The 22,881-nt window shown below is 43.0% G+C and overlaps 2 protein-coding genes across 2 annotated transcripts in view; one reads left to right on the forward strand and one right to left on the reverse strand.

The window, feature by feature from the left end:
* Positions 1 to 17,623, forward strand: part of LOC306698738 (transcription factor Maf-like) — a 41,140-nt gene extending 23,517 nt beyond the window's left edge. Inside the window, exon 3 of the mRNA XM_079163198.1 lies at positions 17,494 to 17,623. The gene's annotated coding sequence lies outside the window, so the exon portion shown is untranslated. The remainder of the gene's footprint in view (positions 1 to 17,493) is intronic.
* The window catches only part of wwox (WW domain containing oxidoreductase), a 120,485-nt gene continuing 114,937 nt past the window's right edge, over positions 17,334 to 22,881 (reverse strand). The window contains exon 9 of the mRNA XM_079163196.1: positions 17,334 to 18,835. Coding sequence (XP_079019322.1) covers positions 18,644 to 18,835 — 192 coding nt within the window. The 3' untranslated portion in view covers positions 17,334 to 18,643. The remainder of the gene's footprint in view (positions 18,836 to 22,881) is intronic.

A 22,881-nucleotide genomic window follows, 5' to 3' on the forward strand; every position in this document is an offset into this window, starting at 1 on the left:
CTTTCCTCCTTTAGTGTTGGTGAAAGTGTTGAACCCCATCCCGTCCTATATTTCAGAGTCAGAGTCAGAGTCAGAGAGCGAGCAGCAGGCGTTCCCAGCAGCACAGCCGAGCAGACCAGGAGGGAGGGATGAAGTTATTGACTCAACTTTGATTTAACCTCTCCTGCCTGATCCTCAGAGGTGCTCAGACACATGCAGATTGGGGAATTCGCAGAATAACAGCTGCCTCCTCAAGGATGTGTACTTAGGATCCAAGTTTAGGCTTCTAATTTGGGATATATTTGTGTAAATCAGCGGTGGAAGTAGTAGTACATTAGTTTCCTTATACTCAGCTAAGTCAAATGCGGTTATAAGCAACAGCAAAGCCTCCATACCCACAAGTCGCATCGTCTGTATTTAACACGTGCAGACAGAAAACAAGACATTGTGGTTTAACAAGCGTATACGCTCTGAGGGTATTTACTGACCATCAGCGGCGAGCTTAGCTCTGGTGACTGCATGCAGTACTCATGAAGTCCCATCCTCACAGCCACAGGGTTGAGTGTACAATTACCAGTGGTTAACACGAGCAAGCCAGCCTAGAACAAACAACATGGAAAGACAACTTTAAAGTTAGGAAGAGGCGCATTTCTTCTCTTTCAGTCCTCTCCACACCCCCATTCACATTCCCAACACTGATTACTAGGTAATATCATGCACACAATGTCTTGTAGCCGACTACTTATTAACATTGATTAATACTTTACAGGCTGATCATTTGTTTTGTATGTAAAATCTCAATCCGTCTCAGGTAACTAGTAGCTACATGTTGTAGTGTGATAAGTACAATACTTTCCTCTTAAATGCAGTGAGGAATGAGCAGAAAAAACACAGAAATGGTAAAGAAAAGATGCAATTTGCATTACATTATTTGTGCAAATTTCACCCCTTGCATTCATGTACTGCACAGTGTGCTCTTTTTTGACACATAAACAGATGGCAAACTTTATTCTGCATATTATGTCGGTTTAGCTAAATGCATCTACACAATCTTTAGCTAATACTTCCCTAATTTCAGACCATTTCAGATTGAAACAACAGCTATTATTGCGAATAATATCACTGAATGCTGTTTTGCTGAACGCTGTTAGAGTTGCTGAACAGGACAATGGCGCCAAAGTGCACTTCTCTTTAATTAATTACCCTCTTTTGTTTCTGGCGGCACCACACAAACACACACACACACACACACACACTTGAACACACTCACAAATGCACAAGAGTTAGTTTTTTTAGAGGAAAAGGGAGGAAGTGAGGGAGAGAGGAAGAGGGTAATATCAGCAGGCTATCTATCCTCTCTTCCACTGGTGCATCCCAATCCTCTTTGGAAATAACAAATGCATAAAGGAGCCACAACACAAATATATCTGCCTGGCTCAGATAGATAGGGCTATGCGAGAGTTTAATACCCTTATGTAAACCAGTAACAATCAAGCCCTAACACACACCCCCACATCACCACTAAGGGGACAATAAGGAACACGCTCTATTCTCTCTCTCCAGATATGAACAGTGAGGAGTGATTGTGTGCGTGTGTGAGTAAGAAAGAGAGAGAGGAAGAAGGAGACCGAGCTGTTTTCTTCAGCAGATAGTGAACAATGCAGTAGCCCAGATTGGTTGGCTCCCTGGTGCTTGTTGTGGTGGTTGTTGTTTCAGAAGCAGAGAGTGATATAGACCCTGACCTCAGAGACCGCAGCACGTCTGATACTCTATTTCATTCATCCCTCACCATCCAGTCTTTTGATATCTCACTCTCATCCCTCTGCGCCAATTTGTTTTTATACTTTGCCTCCTCTCTCATCCTCCCTCTGCTCTTTTTTTCCCTCCTTGCTAAAACTGACGATTAAGTAGACAAAGCGAGGAGCGACACTAAAGCCGAAGAGGCCATTTGTCTAAAAAAAACGTTGCCACTGACAAGCAATCCAAACCAAGGAAAATACTCGAGGACTGGCACATTTATCAAATTAATTTGTGCAAAATATACTGCACATATGGCAAGTTTACTTACTTTGAGACGCTCAGGAAAAGTTATTTTATGCTTATAATATATCTTGACTTGCGAAAAATAAAATATGAGATGATTTTGCATTATTTCCCAACTACGCAGATTTTGACCAGGAGGAAGAATAACGACAAGGCTGTCTTTTTAAAGGTGGATCAATATGATTAGTATGCCATGCATGTGTGTGTGTGTGTGTGTGTGTGTGTGTGTGTGTGTGTGTGTATGAAAGTGGGGGTAGTATAGACAGGAGTTAGGATAGCAAAGGTTAATATCATACATCAGCTGCCATCTGCATACGTCTCTAAAGGAGAAAAACACTCTTTGTCTCGCTGCTCTCCGTAGGGTTGATCGCTGTAAGATTATACACCGGCTGACATTTCACACTTGCTAGATGGAGAGAAATTTGGACACTTTCTTTTAGAGGTGTAGAGGGGGCAGCCATAACAGCTCAGCAATTTAACTCAGTCTCTCTGGCAGCGTTAATCTCTCTCCTAACTAGAGGAAATACATTGTGATATTTGAGACAGTTGTTAACAATATTTCTATCAGCAATTTTAGCAGAGCTAAAACAAAAATGTGTTTTTGTCTTCCAGTGAGTAGTACATTAATCAAATTTTAGAGCCGCCGTCTAATGTTAGCAGACTCTGCAGATATTCATAACACTTCTACCGTTCCTTTCAAAGCATAACAAGTTGCTGTGTGAGACGAGCAGTGCTCTCACAGATGTAAAGAATCTGTCTTTTCACTGCAAGCTCAGCGAGAAATGATCAACATCTGTAAACCAAGCACACGCAGACAGTGAAACCCAATGCAGTGCAGAGGGAGACAGACGGGCAGGGCCGTCTGTGCCGCATATGTGTGTGTTTCTACGTGGAAATTTGCGTGTGCATTGTAGTTAGCGTGTGTGTTGGCAATACCTGATCGCTACTGCATGCATAGCTGTTTCTGTGTGCTCGTGTGTGCATGCGTCTTCGTGATTGCGTGTGTGCATGCCTTGAAGTTCTCCTTGATCATCAAGCTTAATGCTGCACTCTCTCAGCCATATAAGACCCTGCTAGGAAACCATCAAATATTTATACAACATTATCCCTGATCCTATAGCCTGTAAGTACAGAAAACACTCTGCTGACTTTCATTGTATAGCAGAGGTTCAGGATTCAAGGTCTGGTTTTGGTTCAGAGTTGTTACAGATTCGTTGCCTTTTGTCCACGACCAGTTTTTCTTCCGGAACACTCAAGTGGTTGTCACGACAACCCGCTGGGTAAATTATAGGGTAGAGAAGACGCACCGTCACAAGTGCTGTTTACAGCTCTCACCATAGGATTTGTGACAGTTTTTGATAAAGTGATTTAGAGGGAGTACGGCGGAAAAATACAGGAAGAGAAAGCTAGATATTATTAATTCAACATTCCAGACACTGAATGGCTGCTGCTGTTCTAAAGGCTGTTTTATGGAGCAGAAACAGCCTGATCTCTGCATTGTTTTCTCCCTGATTGATTGCCCTGGCCCGAGGCTCCTCGGAGTGCGTTGCGTTTTGTTTGAGCATTTACTGGAATGTTGGGAGGATAAAAATCACAGCCTCAGCCGTCACACCACAGAGGCAGAGTGGCAAATACAAACAAACGGAAAGCCAGAGGAGGCCGACACAGAGAAACAAATGGTGACACAGACGGTGAGACATGAGGAGCACAAAGAGACAGACATACAGTGTCAAACGCAGACGCAACGCATAGAAACACATTTATTAAAACTATACATTTTCTGTACATTTGCCACTGCAATGACCCAGTTTCCTTTCTGGGATCAATACAATTTAGTGCATTTAAACCAATGGTTCCTAAACTTTTCCATCATGCCCCCTTTGGAAGCCAGAAAATGTTTTACTTTCTGAATAAATCTCGCTAACCTGAATCTCAATAGCCTTGCTGGCATCCAGCATTCACAGATCTTTCTCTTTTTTTTTCACATTATAGGCTTTACAAAGAATTCGCTGCAGAGCTGTTGTATTGGGTTGGTTTAGATTGGAAAGGTGTTCCTAATAAAGTGGTAACTCAGTGTGTGACAATATCATTGGCAGGCTTTAAAATCCTGCCGGAGTAGAGGTGTGTGAGCCCTTCCTCTCACTATGATATTGGACAACAAAGTGTAACAGCACAATTTGTTGCGCTCTCCTGCATTGATTTCACTGCGCACCTCTGGCACATTCATGTTTCAAAAATGAGGAATCAGTCAGTGACAGACGCACCAGAACTCTCTGGTGTCCCGCTTGGCAGTCAGGAGAGAAAGAGAAATAAATCAAATTTAAACAGCTCAGCTTCCGATTTCTCAAAACTACTACAAGCTTTCATTTTCAGACTTTTCATAACTGATGCAGGCCGTCATATCAACACTTATCCTGTATATATTTTCTGTGTTTATATAGGTGATGAAAACAGGAGGGTGGGTAGTTAGAGTCAGATAGGCAGTCAGGCAGTAGGACCTCACTGCAGACTGTGATATGCTGTGGACAGGACAGCCCTTGGCTCTGTCTGTCAGCGTGTGAAGCCCCTGTGTGCAGCAGTGTGGACCGAGCTGATCAGGGTTCCCCACTGTTGCAGTCTGTCATGGTGACAGAGACAGACTGACACAGTGTAGCACTGAGAGGTCGCAGCCTTCAATCTGACTCTTTCCATCCATCCATTGATGTTTCTCAGTTTCTCTCATTCAACCTCTCGAAGTCTCTCACCTTCCTCCCTTTGTCTCGCTCACTTTCTCTGATAGTGTCAGTGGTGTTTCGAAATCAATAATGTGTGTTTGGAATTATTACATTTCTCTATTTTCAATACAATTTTGTTATGTATCTGTAAAAGTCTCACAACATAGGTTTCAGTCTGTTTTGGGACATTTTGTGAAAGTGAGTGCCACATTATACAAATGACGCAATTGCACTTAGAAGCTGCACATAATACAAATACCGTGCCCTAACTAGTAGCACCAGCGTTAAGTGTATGTGTGTGTGTGTGTGTTTCCATTGTAACTTCAGCCCTGTGATGTACTGTAGGAGGGAAGTCGATTGCGTAATCCTACAAACCTCAAAATGGTGCTTGTCAGATGATAATCTGCCCACTCTGCAGATTACTGCTCAGATTAGCTCACAATGAACACTGGGTAGGTGTGGGAGATAACACCCCCAATGTGTGCGTCTGTGTGTGTATATTCCACTGTGTGCACATGTGCACGTGTGCTAAACTATTTGTGTCAATGCAATTGTGTGCGGACGTTTGTATGCTTTGTGTGCATACACTCTTGTTTGTCTTGCTGCTGTCCTTCTGTGGTGTGAGGGGACACACACTCACACACTCAACTCCTTCTTTAGCCTGGTGTGGTGGTGGTCTAGCACTTTATTATGAGTCTTTAGTGGGAGAGGGAGGAGAGGACAACACTTAAGTGTCAGCAGACAGCAGAGACAGAGAGATTTACTTCTCTTATTTCAGCACACAGGGATTTAAAGGAGCTCAGTCTGTGATTAAGAGAAACTACTTGTATAATACTATAATGCTTGAATGTCTGCTGGCAGAGTGTGTGTGAGTTAACACGTCCTCCAGAGGGCTCGCTGTTACATTGAAAATTACAGGGGGTCTGCACACCGTCGTATGTGGAAAGGTAGCTGTGGTTGTTTCTATTTGATGAATGCCAAATTTCTCTCTCCACTCATGTCTTTTCTCCAGTCTGACCCTCGTCTGCTCCCCGTTCTCACCATCCTCATTCTGTCGGCAGCCACGCTGAGAGTGTGTGCATGCGCCTGTGTGTGTGTGTGTGTGTGTGTGTGTGTGTGTGTCTGCATGTCCATTCCCACTCTGTCAGGTTTATTTCTGTTATGTTTCTTAATTAGCTAATAAAGGTCATGGCATCTCTCAGTCAGGGAGGGGGCGGCGCATGCAAATGAGCCAGAAGGTCAGATGGATTAGTGACCGCCTCACACCGCCCAAATATGGACACGACCGGGCTGCCATACAAATACCTGCAGCTATGAAAGAGTACCAACGCACACACACTGATACAAACATGACTGGATTACTCAACAGTGATGGTGTGGAGGCTGACTGAATGAGGTTTCTGAGCATGTGCCGTGGCAAATTCTGTGTAATTTTGGGACTGAAAACATTAACATTAGTCGTTGGCCGCAAAACCTCTTTAGAAGGATTGTGTTTACATTCTGTTTCCTGGTCAACATTGGTTACTTTTTACCATAACCATGAACCTTCCCTAACCTTAAAAGGCTGTTTAGTTGTCATGATTAGTGCTTATAATGCTCTGTGGCTGTGGATGAGCTTTCTAGTTGAAAGTCTGGGGGCTTGGAGTTTGAAAAACGTTGGTGTGAACCAGACAGAAAGGCTCTAATGAAGACATTATTAAACGTCAGTGTAAGAATTGTTTGATCCAGGGTCGTTAAAGGTGATTTATGCTCGGGACTAAGATTCGGGATATATCAAACTATGCTGCTTCAATTTCTTTTTTATCTGTCTCTTGCAAGTCCCCGCAACTTTGAAGTGCAATACAAAATTGCTGTTTCACCCTTTTAACTGAGCAACTTCTCTTTTAATCATGACCGAGATCATTCGCTATCCTTAACCCAGTACTTCCTGTGCCTAAACTCAACCTTATAGCTTTTGTAATGCATTTAAAGTATGTTGTTCTGTCTGTTTTTAGTGGCAATAAGGTTGTTTCCTTCCATTTTGGATTTTTTTCTCTCTCAGGACTGTATGTGAACATTATCATTTCTTCCTGATACACAAGATAAACAGGTGCTTACTGCTCTCATTTGAGAGTGTCTCTTTCGAACGACGAAGTGCTTTCATGATGCTTTAGTCATCATAACATGTGGTGCATGAATGCTTGCGTATAAGATAAGAGAGGAGGCACAGATGCTCCAGTGCTGACACAGTCGACGCTGTAGTGTTGCAGTGGATCTGTTACTACTCTTTAGGTCTATCACCTTTCGCAGCAGAGCTTGTCTCAGTGTCCTTTAGCCCTAAATCACCAGGCTGTCTCGGTGTGTGAAAGCTCTCTCTCCCACTCTGGGTCTATAACTCATCCTGTCTGTCTCGCTGCTCTCTCTCTCTCTCTCTCTCTCTCTCTCTTTCTCTACCTCTCCCATAACTCGCTGGGTCTCTCTCCATCTCTAACCTGCTCAGTCACTCCTCCCTCATACATGAGAATATCTTTGTAACTCCTCTTTCTCTCTTTCTTTCTTCAGCCCTCCCCTCCTCTCTTTCACCTTCTGTCACCTTTCCGTCTCTAAACAATTTTCGAATCCACTTTTGACGTAGCGTCTGAGTCATGGCAGCGCCCTCCCCTTCTTGTTGTGCATCTCTTCCAAATCCCACCATTCATCTATTTCTCTCTGGTGGGAGGTTGTCTGGCTGCCTGCCTGACTTACAGCAGGCAGAGTGATGGACAAGGGGTGAGACCCAGTGCATTACACTCCTCTGCAACACAGCACAACAGAGACTAGACAACACTGTATAACACTGCACTGAATACAAAATGATGCACAGAGGAGGATGATAGGCAAAATAAAAACTCAAGTCGAGAAGGAATGATAAACACTGCAACGCTCTTGGGGAGCATCTTTAGTCCTTGAGCTCATTATGTTCATGAGCGAAGATAAACCCAGCCACATATCAGCGTGAGTGGAAACTCTAATACCGGAGATTTGAATTAATGCCAAACTTTCTCACACATGACGAAAACAGACATGAGAAAGTACACCTACTATCTAGAGTCGCAGGCTGTTTTGCCCGCAGCATTAAAAGTGCAGCTAAGAGCGAGTCAAACTCTGTCAGTGCCATATCTTCAGCTCAGCAGACCTTTATAGGAGATGATAGAGAGAATGGGGCTTTCTTTGTTTAGATCTGTTCCTCCATCACCTGCAACCTCCTCCTCTTCTCTTTCTCTCAGCAAAGCATTTCCCCAGAATCCAGCAGGTTGTTTCGAACGCACGCCCCGAGCCGTAGCTGCCTTAAACAAAAATAAAATAAAACATTCATTCTGCAATACCTTCTCAGGAGCAGATACACATACACAGAATAAAAAATACAAATACTGCTCGCGGAGCATGTTTTTTTAGCACAGTGCATAGAACTTCTTTCTCTCCGAAGTCCATTATTTCTGCCTTTCTTCTTGACATTAGATCTGTCTGAATATGCAAAAGACTTCCCTCATGTAATTTTTCACCCCTTTATCTTTGAATTTGCCATTTATTTCACACCCGTGACCCCTACTGTCTTAAATCAAGAGTCAACCCTTCCCTAAAGGCCTCTCTGACTTTGTCTCTCCTCTCTTTTCCCCTCTCAAGATTTTTTAAATGCAAACATGTCTTCTGTCTTCTAAACGTCTCCGTACACCCCCGGGGGCCGCAGGATTTAGAGACGTTTTCAGAGGAGTTTAAAAGGGTCCGATCTATAATCACCAAAAGTGCCTCCACCATCTGCGGAATTATAATAACATGCATTTAAATGACTGAGCTCAATATTTGTATCTGCCGTATATCACTGCCGGTCATGACTCATACTGCAGGCCCAGCCGAGCCACGCGCTGAGATTCAGTTTCATGTTAATATCCTGCAGATTAAGTGGTGGGGTGACCATTGTATCACTGCGGAGCATGTTAGCTTCTTGTTTTCCACGCAGACACAATGGAGTATAATTAGTCGATAGCTGTTTCGCACTTAGGCCTCCGTCCGTTTGCTAATAACAACAAAGAGTGAGGCCGTATGTCATTCGCTGCATTAGCTACCGTTCAGTTTTGTCAGGCAGACTGCTTGTGAGTACATTGCTTACATTAGCACTGCTTCCATTCTCAGTCCTCTGATTACAATAAATGCTCAGTCGCATTGTAACGATGGGCTTTACAATAATGGGCCATAAATTAATACAATAGTCAGCAGCAAATACTATTATGCTGTTAGTGTTTACAGTATACGCATGTCGTATATATATATATATATGACTGAATTGGTAGATAATTACCATTCACAAACGCAGTCACTCTAACACAACAACCACTTACTGTCCATTTGTCACCATGTCGACTGGGATAGCGGGGGAAGGACTGCATTCTGATCAAGGATATCAATGCCCCAAATCGTCATTGATTTGAACAAGGGATCAATAAACGAATCACTAGCTGTGTCTTACCGCTATTAAAATACACCAGCAGTGGGCTGGATCTCTTTTCTTTAATCTTACAGAAAAGGAGGGCAGGTGTGAAAAGCTTATTAAGGTATAATTCATTGCTCTGTCTGTGTCATTTGGGCTTTATGTTATCGCTGAGATCATTCCCCCACACACACACACACACAAACACACACACACACACACACACACGAGTGTGTAGAAACCCTGAGAGTGAGTGGCAAGCAAGCATGTACGTGTGTGTGTGTGTGTGTGTGTGTGTTGGGGGGTACTTCCATATGAAATGTACACGAGGGTGAATCTCAGTGGTGTTAATGGCTTTTTAAATGTCAGGGAAAGTCAGGGAATGATAAAAGAGAGATCTGTTATCCACTGTCCTCATGATCACCGTGTAGCACGCCACTGCTCTCAACTCACCGAGGAGCCTCGGTCCTTGTGTGTGTGTGTGCGTGTGTGTGTGTGTGTGTGTGTGTGTGTGTGTGTGTGTGTGTGTGTGTGTGTGTGTGTGTGTGTGTGTGTAGGAGTGGGCCAACTTCCACCCGTGCTGATGTCAGCATGATATATGCACCAATCAGATTAGCTCTGAGAGGGAGAGAATGAGGGAAAGAGAGTGGGGAGGGGTGTTAGACGTTACTTGCTGGTTTATTGTTGTGTTTTTTCATCTTGTATTTGGATGATCAGAATCGAACATTAATAAATATATACGTATACTTCAACTGATGCAGTTTTGTACTTTACACAGTACATGTACTAATATGTGTAAGTGTAGTATGTCTATTCACTCCATACGGATAAACAGAAATGAACACATAGGGAAGAAAATATGTACCTGTCAAACAACACTTTAGGCTTTAGGGTCGGGCGACATATAAATCTCAATAGTTTAACATTAATACAAATGTGCTTTGGTCTTTTATGGATTTTATGGTTACTTTTAACTTTTTAACTTTGAAAAAAAGGTGCCTTACAAATAAGTAAAACAACAGCTTCTAAAAGACATGTCATATATATATATACTGTATATGAAATGTCTAAATAACTATGAAATGTCAAATCTTTTTATTAGAAATTTAAAATCGAATTGTTTTACTTATTTGTAAGGCACATTTTGTATCATCACCTTGTGATGGACCTCTCAATGTTTTTCAGATGATGATTTTCACATAAAAGACAGTAAATGGAGAGAATAAATAGGACAAACCATAATAATATAATGCAAAATAAAATAATCCAATTGATGTCCAGTGTTTACAACTGTTTCCCACTTTTATGCATGACATTTGAACAAACTATGTCTAATCTTATTGCCACAATACTATTCCCCTGAAAGCTGAAAAACAATGATTATGATGCAGGCCAACGACACACACGTAACACATCATTTCATCCAGACTCAGCTAGTCCAGTCACTGTTACCACCTCCAGTAACACACAAACGCTTTCTGAGAATGACAGCAAAGGTTTACTCTGCAGCTCTTCCGACTGAGACTCGATTTACCTTTAAGGAGACAAAATCTCCTGTTTTCTCTCAGCTTCCCAAAGCTTTCCTAAAATTCACACGGACCATGCTCACAGATTAACTGTGTGAATGTGCCAGTGTGTGTGTGTGTGTGTGTGTGTGTGTGTGTGTGTGTGTGTGTGTGTGTGTGGTTTGCCAGGTGCCCTGGCCTGCTCTAACAGAGGGTTGAGTGATGTCACAGCAGACTGCATTTTAATAGAGAGGGAAGCAATTAGAGAAGGGACAGGGCGAGAGGTGGAGAGATGGAGGGGCTGTCTGTGTGACACACAGTACGCACAGTTCACACACACTCTCTCTCTCTCTCTCACACACACACACACACACACACACACACACACACACACACACACACACACACACACACTCATTACTAAGGATGAGTTAATTAATTGCACAGTGATTCACGGTACTTGTAATTAATCTCGTAGGTATGCGAGTGTGTGACTCTTCTCCCTTCCATTTATAATACACACACACACACACCGTTGCTCTTCACATAAACACACATTTCTATAGTCTTTCTCAATGATGCTTCACAAAAATACGATATCTTCTTATGAGCCAGGCCGTTGTTGTTGTTACTGTTGGTATTGTCAGTTTCAGCCTGAGGGTAATTAAATTAAGAAATGTATATATTTATAAGATTTCTAAAAGGGATTTAAAAGATGCAGTGTGTACATGTGTGTGTAACCCTCGGAACTCAGGGAGTTAGCAAACCAGTGTAAAACATTATGCAGGTTAATAAATGACAGAAATGAAGCTATGAGGTCATCGAGCATTTTCAGCTCTGTGTATTTTGATTTTATTTGGTTAAAAGGCTTCCAAACATCCCCAATTAGGGAGAGAGACAGAGAGAAAATGCATTTATTTCCTTATAGTACTCGGTTACATCATGTCCCAGCAGAAATGGCTTTTATTCCTCCTCAGAGCTCTTAGCACATTCCTTTCTTTTTCTTTTTTTTTTTTGGATTGGTCCAGTTGAAAAATTATGCGTATTAATCATGGCCTCCTCTACCCATAATCCTTTGCATTTATCAGCTTGAGCGGGAGTGGTCTAGCAATCACATTTGGAAATTAAACAAATAAAATAGTTGAAGATAGCTGAGTGAGTGATGAGGCTGGCCAATTGGTAGCAGCATAAATCTCCCCCTGTCACCACCCCACCTCTGCCGACACACATTTGGATATTGTTATGATTTTACTGTGTTTGCATATATGAGCCTAATTTATTAGAATCAAACACCATCAAGCTTATTTACAAGCAAGTTCTGGTCTGCTGCCAATAAGCCCATTAAGTGCATTGTTGGAGGGTGTTTATATGATCAAATACACAATCGTAATTGTGAGTGGAGAGAGGCCGGAGCGTTTCTCAATGAGGTGATTATCTGCGCGCAGGTTATTGTGCTATTTCAGCATGACATGTAAATCTGCATCACGCCGTCAATCACCGTCTCTGCTGTCAGAGAGGTGACGTGTGAAAATGCCAAAGACAACACGAAAGGGTGATGAGGGGAGAAGAATAGAACTACAAACTGCTGCAAGAAAAGATGAGAAATACTCGATTACGTTGAGGTTTGTTATTTGTTGAGAAAATGCAATCTTAGTTTGCCCCATTTAGAGACAAAAGAGGACATGAAACACGCTCCTAACTCTTTCTCTCCATCAATCATTCTTTCCATCCACGCTCTTCTCTGTCTCCCTCCTTGGTTGCCTTGCGCTCTCTGTCACAGTATATCACAGTATATCTGTGTACATCAATGCGCTACCGGTATTTGAGCTGCACGGAGATATGCATGTGCGTGTCGGGCTGACGAGCCTCAATTCTTTTTAGGTGCTGGTCAAAATGGTTGCAGGACAGAGTTTTTAATACTGTCAAGTGCTGACAGCTGGTACTAAAAGTCTGTTCAGATTGGTAATACGTCTTTGATCAGATAGTTCCTGATTTAAGTCATTTTGCCAGTTTTAGGCTGTACAATGTGGCTGCTTGTGTGAGACATCCGTTCCTAAAAGGGGTTTATTAGAAAATGATCTTTCTTTTTCATCACATTGGTGCGAGTATTGAAAACGTTCAAACAATACCCTAGACCTAGTTCTGAGGATGATTACAGTGAGCAGCTCCTCGCCCTGTAAACACACATACAGCTTCATACATCCAGGTGCCTATGATACAGACATGCCCATGACTACACACTCACAACAGAGAGAACAGGGGTCTGGGGGCTAAGTAAGCGGTGCACCAGGTTATGCGCCATTTACCACAGCTCAATAACAACCGTTCTCTCTGCCCGACACACCTGGTCACACAAAATGACACTCGCTGTCCTCTGAGAACTCATACACACACACATCATATCTCCTTTCACCCTATGGTGGCCTTAACCAGACACATTACATCCCCACTCTACTATCTGCTCGTGACAGATGTATTTATGTAATGGTTTTGATAGGTATTGATTCACACGGCAGAGTCGGTTAATAAACAGAGAAAAATGAGATTTTAAAATCAACATGGCTGAGGGGGAGGAAGGAGGGGGGGGGGCTAACAAGAAGACAAGAGACGCAGAGAGAAAAGGTGAGAGAGTAAAAGAGGTGTGTGGAGAGGAGAGAGGTCAGCAATGAATGCAGAATGCAACACAGCTCGGAGGAGCTCACATTGGATTCACAAAAGAGTGATGGGCCAGACTGAAAACATGCATGGACTGTGTGTGTGTGTGTGTGTGTGTTCAGTGTGTGTGTGTGTGACCTTGGCTTGGCCTGGTGGTAAAGTGTGGCGTCAAGAGAGTCAGTGTAAGAGCAGCCAAGCGTTCTCCCTCAGATTAGCAGGCTTTATTACTGCCACCAACCGCTGGCCTGACAAATCCTCTTATTTCATTTTCCCTTCCTTTACCTCTGCCTTGCTCGTTCTCTTTCCCTCACTCTTTTATTCCCCTAAAACATCCCTCCCCCCTCTTTTCTTCTGACTCTACGGTAGCTTTGCATGCTTCGCCCTACACCCCGCCTGGCTCCCGCTCAGTTGTCCCCACAGTACAACCGCCTCATTTTCTGCTTCCTCAGTTTTTTCTCCTCATTGTCTTTCCATCTTCCATACGGCTCTGCCCATACCTATACAGTTATGTTTTTTTTCCAACATTCCTCGACTCCACCTCTTGCTCCACTCACCTCCCTATCTCTCCTCCCTCTCTATAGTGTGATGAATCTGTAGACAGGGGCTAATAATTGTACTTCAGCACAAGTGCTCATTTTTCTTTGTGTTTGAAAGCTGTGACAGGCAGGAGCTCTTTTTTCTCCCCGTCCCTCGTCTCTCTCTCTCTCTCTCTCTCTCTCTCTCTCTCTCTCTCTCCCCCTCTCCCTCCCCCTCCCTCCCTCTCCCTCTCTCTTTCCCTCTCCCTCTCTCTCTTTCCCTCTCTCCTCACACAATGGGTGAGTAAAATAAAATAACTCAGGGTTTACAAGGTCATGCTGTCTAGCGGTGAGGACACGCTGGGGATTTGGGGCTGGAAGGATTTCCTCAAAGGTGCCATGTCGAGACTTCAATAAAAACAGAAAAGTTATAGATTGCACAAGCAGATCTACAGGGGGAAATAAGTGCATTTGATAGTGAACAGGCTCACTGAATCACAGCTATCTGGATCCAAATGTTATCAATGCTGCCTTTTTGAAAAGCACACAAGAAAGAGGAAAGTGTGGAGAAACGTCTGCTCTGTTGCTTGTGCCAACATCTCCGGCATCTTCGCATTACACAACTTTCATCATTGGCAAAGAGAAAACTTAGACTTCCTGTCATATAAAACACCCACATCTTATTTGCAGTGCGCTTCTGAGCAGTGTGTTGTTTTCTCTTTTAGTGCTTCTGGTTCGTTACATCTCAGCGAGAAATGCATCCGGCACAGCGAGACGGGGCAGCCCCCCTATAAAGCCTCACACGCTCACACACGCACGCACACGCACGCACATGCACGCACACGCACACACACACACGCATGCACACGCACGCACGCACACACTCACACACAAAAAGGCTGTAATGGTTTTGTCATCCTAAAACTGAATTAAAATTATATTTTAAAAAATCTGCAAAACAGGACTTGTAAGATAAAGATACTTTATTTTGACAACCACATTTGTCGGTTTATTAAAACGTACTAATTAAGTGCAAAAGGAGTCTGGGGAAATTATCAGCACATTTTTTGTTCTGCAATTATTTAAAAATATAAAACTCTCAGGCTCTGTCCAAAAAAGCAGCGTGTAAGCAAAGAAAATAATATTTTCATCGACTCTGCAGTAATACCTTATGAAAATTGATCAACAGTTTCAATCACAATATCATCCTCAAAAGAAAGAGGTGGAAGGAGAGCACGGGGTAGGGAGGAGAACAGAGAGCACGGCTTTATTGCCTGCTGTAGTTAGATGGTAAATTTCCTCCTGGCAGATATTTATTGAGTTAGTTGAGTCTAGAGAGAGCTTTAACATTGATTGTGATCATTAAATATATCCGCTCGAAATGGCAACATGGCATTCCCTCAGTCAATGGAGCCAATAGGAGTAGAACAAAGGCATAATCAAATCAATCCTCTCATAATTATTCTTTGAGAGCTGAAATTAATCACAAGAAGAAATAAAAACAATAATGGAAAATGAAATGGTCAGTCGTAAACAATTACGGCCCAAATTGAAATAAACTCAGCGAAGGGAAAAAAAATCAACTCTAAATCCAACTAATTAAAATAACATTCTAATGCATATTGGTTATTTGGTTTACACAGGCTTTCGGTTATTATATTGTCTTGTACTGTTATTATAAGAGAGAGTTAAAGAAACAGAGAATTGAAGTGCGATAGAATGAAAACGTGTGTGTGTGTGTGTGTGTGTGTGTCGGCCCTTGACTGTGGGGTCAAAGGATCAAGGTCCTACTCTTGTGAGAGCCGTGCTTCTCTCTCCTCCGTGCTCGCTGAGAGGAAGTGTAGCTTATCGATTAGCTATCAGATGATTCCGATAGGCCTGATCGATAGGACTTCGTATGAAAGCCAGGCAGGAACCTCCCTCTTCGCTCAGACACACGCCCATGGATCGGCCACTGCAGTGCACAGCCACGCAGACGTCTGGTTTGTTTGTTCTCCTCAAGATCCTCCTTTGTGTCTCGAGTCCGCTCCTCCAAATCGAAGGCTTCCTCAACCGCTCTGTCTGTTTTCTAAAGCTCCACTTTTATAGACATGTAGTTGATAAGCTAGACCCTTATATATAGTCACAAACAGTTGACATTATTCTCATGGTTATCTCATGGCAAACATTACCGAAGGCTCAGGTGTGGAATTGCTCTCTTTAGGATCATCACAGAAGCAGGTTGTGAGACTTGGCAATAAAATAACTATCCTGAGAAGTTATTCTGTCTAGAAATCTCAACAGTGGTTAAGTGTGATACAATGCAGGAGGGGGACCCGACATGAGAGGCCAGATGAGGCAGGAACTGTGTTTTAGTGTATCGAGTGGTGACGCAGCCTAAACAGGAAGTCTGCAAATGGAAACGATAAAAACACAGCAGGGCAGATTAACTAAGTAAGTCGCTGGGGTCTTACAACAAGCAGAGGGAAACTAAACATCCACTAAACACTCACTAACTTGGAAATACGTCTGTTTAGAGCAGAACCAGGCAGACACCATAGAAGGGGACCGTGCCGTCTCTCACAGAGGCCTGTGTCATGGTGACAATGCTCTATAGTTGATGAACAAGCATGAGCTAATTCTCGTGCCAAATGTTTTCATGGCGAGTTCACCAGAGATAGAAGTATGGTGACAATAAGGGGCCAGAGCCTGACCAGCACCACGGACAGCGGCGCGGAATCCTTTGTTCTCATTAGAACTTTAAACATTGTAGCAGCGCTGTGGCTAAACCTGCTGTTTAACAAAATCACTCGGTACGTAATTGATGAATGTCATTGTATTGAGGGCTCACACCACCATAGTGCACCAGGAGAGGTTTACAAAATGTGCTTGGTTTTTCCACTCGCTTCCTCGCCGGGTATACATAACACTCAGTGTGTGTGTGTGTGTGTGTGTGTGTGTGTGTGTGTGTGTGTGTGTGTGTGTGTGTGTGTTTGTGTGCGTGTGTTCTTGCTGTATCTCTGTTCCACGTGTGTCCTGCGCTGTGAAAGGACAGTGATAAGACACCTGTACTCGGTGCAGTATAGATTATGACCGGTATCAGTTTCTGGCTGTGTAAAGGCACATCGTGTATCTGACTGAACGTGTGAGTGTGTTGGAGAGACAAAAAGAAAAAAAAAAAAGAGTCCGGAGACAGACAGTGTACAGAGGAAAAGGAATGGTAAAAGAAGTCCCAAATGTGTGAAGCAGCTCTGTGTGTATGCGTTTGTGCGTGTGCCTAAAAGAAGATCAGAGTTATTCTGCTGCTTTTCTAACGATGCATCTGTGGGATCGGCTGGTTGATCTGTCCTTAGCACAGGGGTTCGGACATAAAGCATATGAACAAAGCATAAAGAAAACGTTTTTTATTAAATGTACCATCAAACACACTGTGTAACGTTGATGCTTTTTTTAGTCCACATACATTTGTTCTTCTCAGGAACTGCCCTACTTAGTCAGACTTCAGCGTTTGCTCCCTACACAGATATATAAATATCTCCCCCTAATGGCCTCCAAATGAATGGACTTCCACTTTGTGTCTAAAATGATTTCACACACACATGTTATTGTAAAACAGATTTGTATTAAATGTTTTTTTCTCATTTGTTTTTTTCTTACAGATATCATGACACTGGAATGCTGATGTTTCAAGAGCAACCTACGGCACCCAGACTGCCATAAAGCACAATGTCTCAAAAGCGTCTACACAGCGGCTTCAGGGCAACCAATCCACAGCCAACCCAAAGCCAGAGTTCAATATTAAAACAATGATGAAAAAAATAACAACAGGAGACTGAAATCACATTCTTCTACTCCAACAACAAGGGAAGAAACACAGAAATTAAAGGACTCTAGAAATAAGATTCTCCACCATCTGTATTTGCTATTCAAATGGACACGGATCTTCCCACGAATACCTCCAAATTGTAATTTAGATTTACCAGAGTATAGATTATTAATACATAGGTTGAGTCAAATAGCAAACAGAACAAAATATGACGTTCACACCCCTTTAGCACATGCCCAGAAATCAGGATATTGTAAATACTGTACAGAAAACAAATAGGGACATTGATAAGAAACAAAATTATTGCAGATTAATGTATATAGCAATGAGAATCATACCTAGTGTGTTTATATATCCATGAGTGTCACATGCCCATTACTCCTTATTTCTTCTATGCCCAAAAAGATTTAGCACAAAGATGAACCAACGCTCTCTATAGAAAAACATCTACGTAGAACTAGACATGGGACACTGAATTTAATTGGGATCACACAATATTTGCCATGTAGTGCACTATCGCTGGAAACAGATGCATATGCCGTAGAGTATATGCTTAACAGGTAACCCTGTATTGTTCGCAACGCAGGTCATTTGCTCATTTAAATAGAGAAGACTTGAGAGAGTTATGAAAAGCTACAGAAACAAACAGAGAAAGAACAAACTTTAAGAGATCCCTGAATTCGTCCCAAATCTTCTTCGCCCCCCCCACCTCCCATTGTAAACAACCACAGCAGAGCTGAACACAACCCAAACTTTAATTTATTCAGTAGAGTGTATATGAAAACCCCTTCCTGTACTGTATGTGTAGTGTGTTTTAGCCCCCGTAGTGACGTTACATATCCAGAAGGACTTGGCAGCTCCCTTGTATTATGCAGTCAGAGTACAGTTACCTTTTATTCAGTTCATACCAAACTGGAAATCACCGCGACCCACCATCTTTGAGTCCTGTTTGGCTAGTCCACCTCCTCCCCGCCTTGTGTCCATCAGAGGGCCTGTATGCCCGCTGACCTCTCTGCAACCAGGCGCTCGCTGAGCTCCCACAGGCTGCCGGCGCTGCTCTGGTCCTGGGCCTGGGTGGACGGCAGGCAGCGGAAGCAGTTGTTGAAGTACATGCCGCCTAAGCCCTCCAGCTCCGGAGCTACGGCACAGTACACCGTGGTGGCCGCCCCTTGTTGCTGTGGACGGAGAAACACACAGAAAGAGATACGAGTTCAGCGGGCGACTCGTGAGACCGAGACGACGAGACGGCATCGGCCTTTTGCAGGAGGAGACAAAATGTAATCACTGACTCGGACATTAGGACGAGTCCTGTCCAGACATAAAGAGAGCGCAAACAGCGGACACCGACCAAACCGCTCTGTCCTCTTTGAGACGCATACATCTATACACACGCAGAAAAAGAGACAGCGGGGCCGAGTGTCAACAGGAAAAAAAACCACGCGGCCGCTCCCCTCCCTCTGCAGCCCATGATGACTGGGTCATATTACCATGGGAACAGCATAGCCCCTTACTGTACATATATTTATATACATATATTTATTTATTTATTTCTCTACCCGGTGTGTACAGAACCTCTGGCGATATGGGACCATGAGAATGCTACAGATGGAAAGACTCACAGTGGAGAACATGAAAATTACAGCAGCTCCTGTCTGGATTGGAATCACCAGGGAAACCACAGCTTTTATTGAGTTTAGTGTCAAAGAACCGGTTTTAATGCCGCGGTTATGAACATGGATATTTTCACATGATGTGTATATGGGTTCAGCCAGGCTGTCAAAAGTTGAGAATAAGGAAATGATGCAAGTACAATTCTGTACCTACGTGTTTAGAACAGAACTCGGTTGGTTATAGATGAGCATTATTTTCACAAACAATACGCAATCATGCATGCACACAAACCCACACACACCACAAGGCTTTCCCTCTGGCTCTTTCTCAGTAAGTCCTCTCTCATTTTTAAGGCAAGTTTAATTGTGAAGATCACTCAAGTCTCAACACAGAAAAGTACTCTGTCTCATGTCTTCTCAAGCCGAGACGCACTGTAAAAGTGAACCAGTGTTTGGGCGCATCCTGCTAAGTTCTCTAATACACCCTCTCCCATCAGTCAGTAATTAGCAGGGATATTCTCGGAGGAGGGAAATTTATGTGACATTTGAAAATGAAAGTTGAAACTGCAGCAGAATAAACACGTCAGAGAGAATTACACACATAACCCAACTGCTCAAAGAGGGATCTTTCATGTTGCAGCTCGGGCTAAAAGCTGCTGTGACAGCTTCCCTGCAAACTCCGGGCCTGGAGACGACTTCTATACGGCCACATGAAATGGCTCGCCTCTTTATCTCCCAATGAGAGGCAGCGAGAGTGAGACGGAGGGCAGAGAGAGTGAGAGGGAACACTGATGTGGAGGCTAAGGACTAATGTTTAGCACAGAGCCCCTGGCACACAGTGAGACAACCTCACATACCCAGTAGTCAAACATGGGCGAGACACACAAACATGCACACTTGCATGATGGCGCCACATTACATGCCAACTGTTTGAAGAGCTTCCTAAAGCAGCTGTGAGACAAACACCCATGAAGTGGAAAGATCCATCGAGGTCCAAAGCGTTTATACTGTCACATGCAAGTACAGAAATATGCACATAAATGCAAATGCAATGAATGAAATACACACACCAACCAGATTCTTAGAAATATTATTTCTCATCAACACACACACACACACACACACACACACACACACAACCCCCTCTAAGCTCTAAGTAAACTTCCGCCAGGAGGAGCCCTGGTGTGTAACGTCGCAGCAGCAGATTGAGTGTGTTTGAAGTGCAGTGTGATGGAAGAGCTGGTAAACAGCAGATGAAAAGGCAGCATCTCTCTGTGTGCCGCTGTCTGTCTCACCTGCCAGTGGGGCGATAACTTCATCCACATCACATGTCGCCATATCAAAGACAGACAAATGCCAAGCAGTGTCTCTGAGTTGCAGGTTCACACGCGCTCAGTTTAACTCATCTCCCTCACTTAGGGCATCTGATTTAACTCGTCTGAAAAGCTAAATGCCTTTTAAACTCCACTGAAGATTTCAGCGCCGCATGCTCTGACTCGCCGACGCCCCCTTGAACTTGGCTGACTTTCAAAGCAGTTTGTTTGTGTCCAGTTACCAAACACTGGTGCTGCTGCAAGTTGGAATATTGATAAATAAAACTTTCATAATCCAGATTTTGGTGGCTGACTTCATATTGATGTCTTCGGTATTTTGAATTTTTTATGACCAGCGTTTCTCAGTAGCCATAAAAGTAAAAACATTTTTATTTATTTTTTTTAAAGCAGAGCTGCAACAGTCCTGTTAGCAGTGCATGGAGCAGTACATGGACTGTGCTGTGCGTCGAGCAATGTGCTATCTTATTGGTGTTTAGCTCATCCCCCTCACCACTTGACCCTCTAACCTCTGTAGAAGATAAGGCTGATGAGATTAGGCATTAACATTCTCAACCACCCACCACAGCCATCTATCATTGTGTGTGTGTGCGTGTGTGTGTTTGCAGATGGGAGGCAATGGGTGTGTGAGGTAGTGAAAAAGAGAACAAGAGGGGGTGAAACAACCTTAATACACGTACATTACACAATTAGACACAAACACATACCGTATCCATATGTGCATGCCTGAACACGAGCATGCGTCTGCACACAAGCACGAACAGATACGCAAATTAACATTTGGGACAATCTCCATGAAAGGTAACATCACTGAACCAGTGTGCATCATACACATCTGTGGTGTAACAGCCATTTCTAACCCATGTGGAACTGTAGATTATGCTTGTACATTTAGCGGTCTACAAACTGATGGATTTTGCTGTGTGTCTTTCTATCTTCTGCAACTAAATGTGAATCATTACCTTGTGTACAGTAGTTTTCAGAGAAACATCTGTGGTGTTTTCAGAGTGGTGCTCTACTACCCGGAGCTGCAGACTTTGACTTGCCTGACAGCTTGACTTGACAACAAAAACTTGAACAGTTCAGACTGGATAACTCAATGATAATATGTCGCAATTTGCCATGTTGCGGGTTACTGGAAAGGTTTTGTAGCTGTAGTAAATAAAGTGCATTTACTTAATCATTGTGAATACATTTATGATTGTCGGGTTGCCTATTGCTGTGCAATTGGCCTATTCAGAAAGCCAGTCGAATGGATCCACACACATACATACATACATTTATAGTTATTTCTTATTATGCTTTAAAAGATCCAATACATTGCATTGAGGAGACTTGGTCTCAGCTATGTAAAACAGTAAATAATTAGTACAGTCAGTGTTCAGAGAGACTCTGAGAGACTCTAATGAAGACTTCAGACTTGACCAAGACTTTTTGAATTACTTAAGACTTCGCTTGAACATTCCCTCAAAAGAAAAACAGCTCTGCTTCTTTTACACTGATCTTGGAAGGGGAGAAGGTGGGACAGCTGACATGCACCAAAACAACCCTAAATCTAAAATGATCCTTAGTGCTAAAAAAAACAACAACATACGAGACCACAGCGATATGCCAAACCAAAGGAGCAGGACAGTTCTTCTGTGTATAACTGCTTTTGTGGGTAACAAAAACACACCCCAATGCTGCAAAAATACTCACAAAACACCCTGCAATAAGCTGACTGTAGATAAGCAGCGATGAGCCTGCACTTAGCCTGGGATCCACTACTACGGCTCTGGAACTATTCTGGGATCAGATCCAAGTCTTCCAATCTCAGTATCGACTCAATACCCATGGATCTCATGGACTTGCAATAGAAACGTCCTTGTACAGCGTTACGCAATAACCAGTTGCTGAAAACTCCTTATTGAGCGTATTCAAAAGCAAAAAGGGGTGTGTGGGCGAGATGTGATGTTGTTGAATTAACAGTAATGTTACTTTGCCGTGTTCTGTTCTGTGTCTTCATAATACAAGTTGTACTCAGCTGTATGAGCTTTCTCTGACCCTATGCATGTGACCCTTCACCCTCACATTTGTAGTTATGACATTGACCTCTCCCTCTGACCTGGATGTAAATAAACCCAGTACTGTAGAGCAGTCTGTTTTTGGCCCGTCCCTGTACATACAAACCTGTAAATACAAACAGCTATGCATGCTGAAAACCTAGCAATTCTTTCAGGTACTTTTATAATCCCCAAATTCTCATATGGCATGTGCTGAAAAAAAAAAAAAGAATAATTT

Source organism: Pholis gunnellus (genome assembly GCF_910591455.1).
Source record: "Pholis gunnellus genome assembly, chromosome: 7".
NCBI lineage: Eukaryota > Metazoa > Chordata > Actinopteri > Perciformes > Pholidae > Pholis > Pholis gunnellus.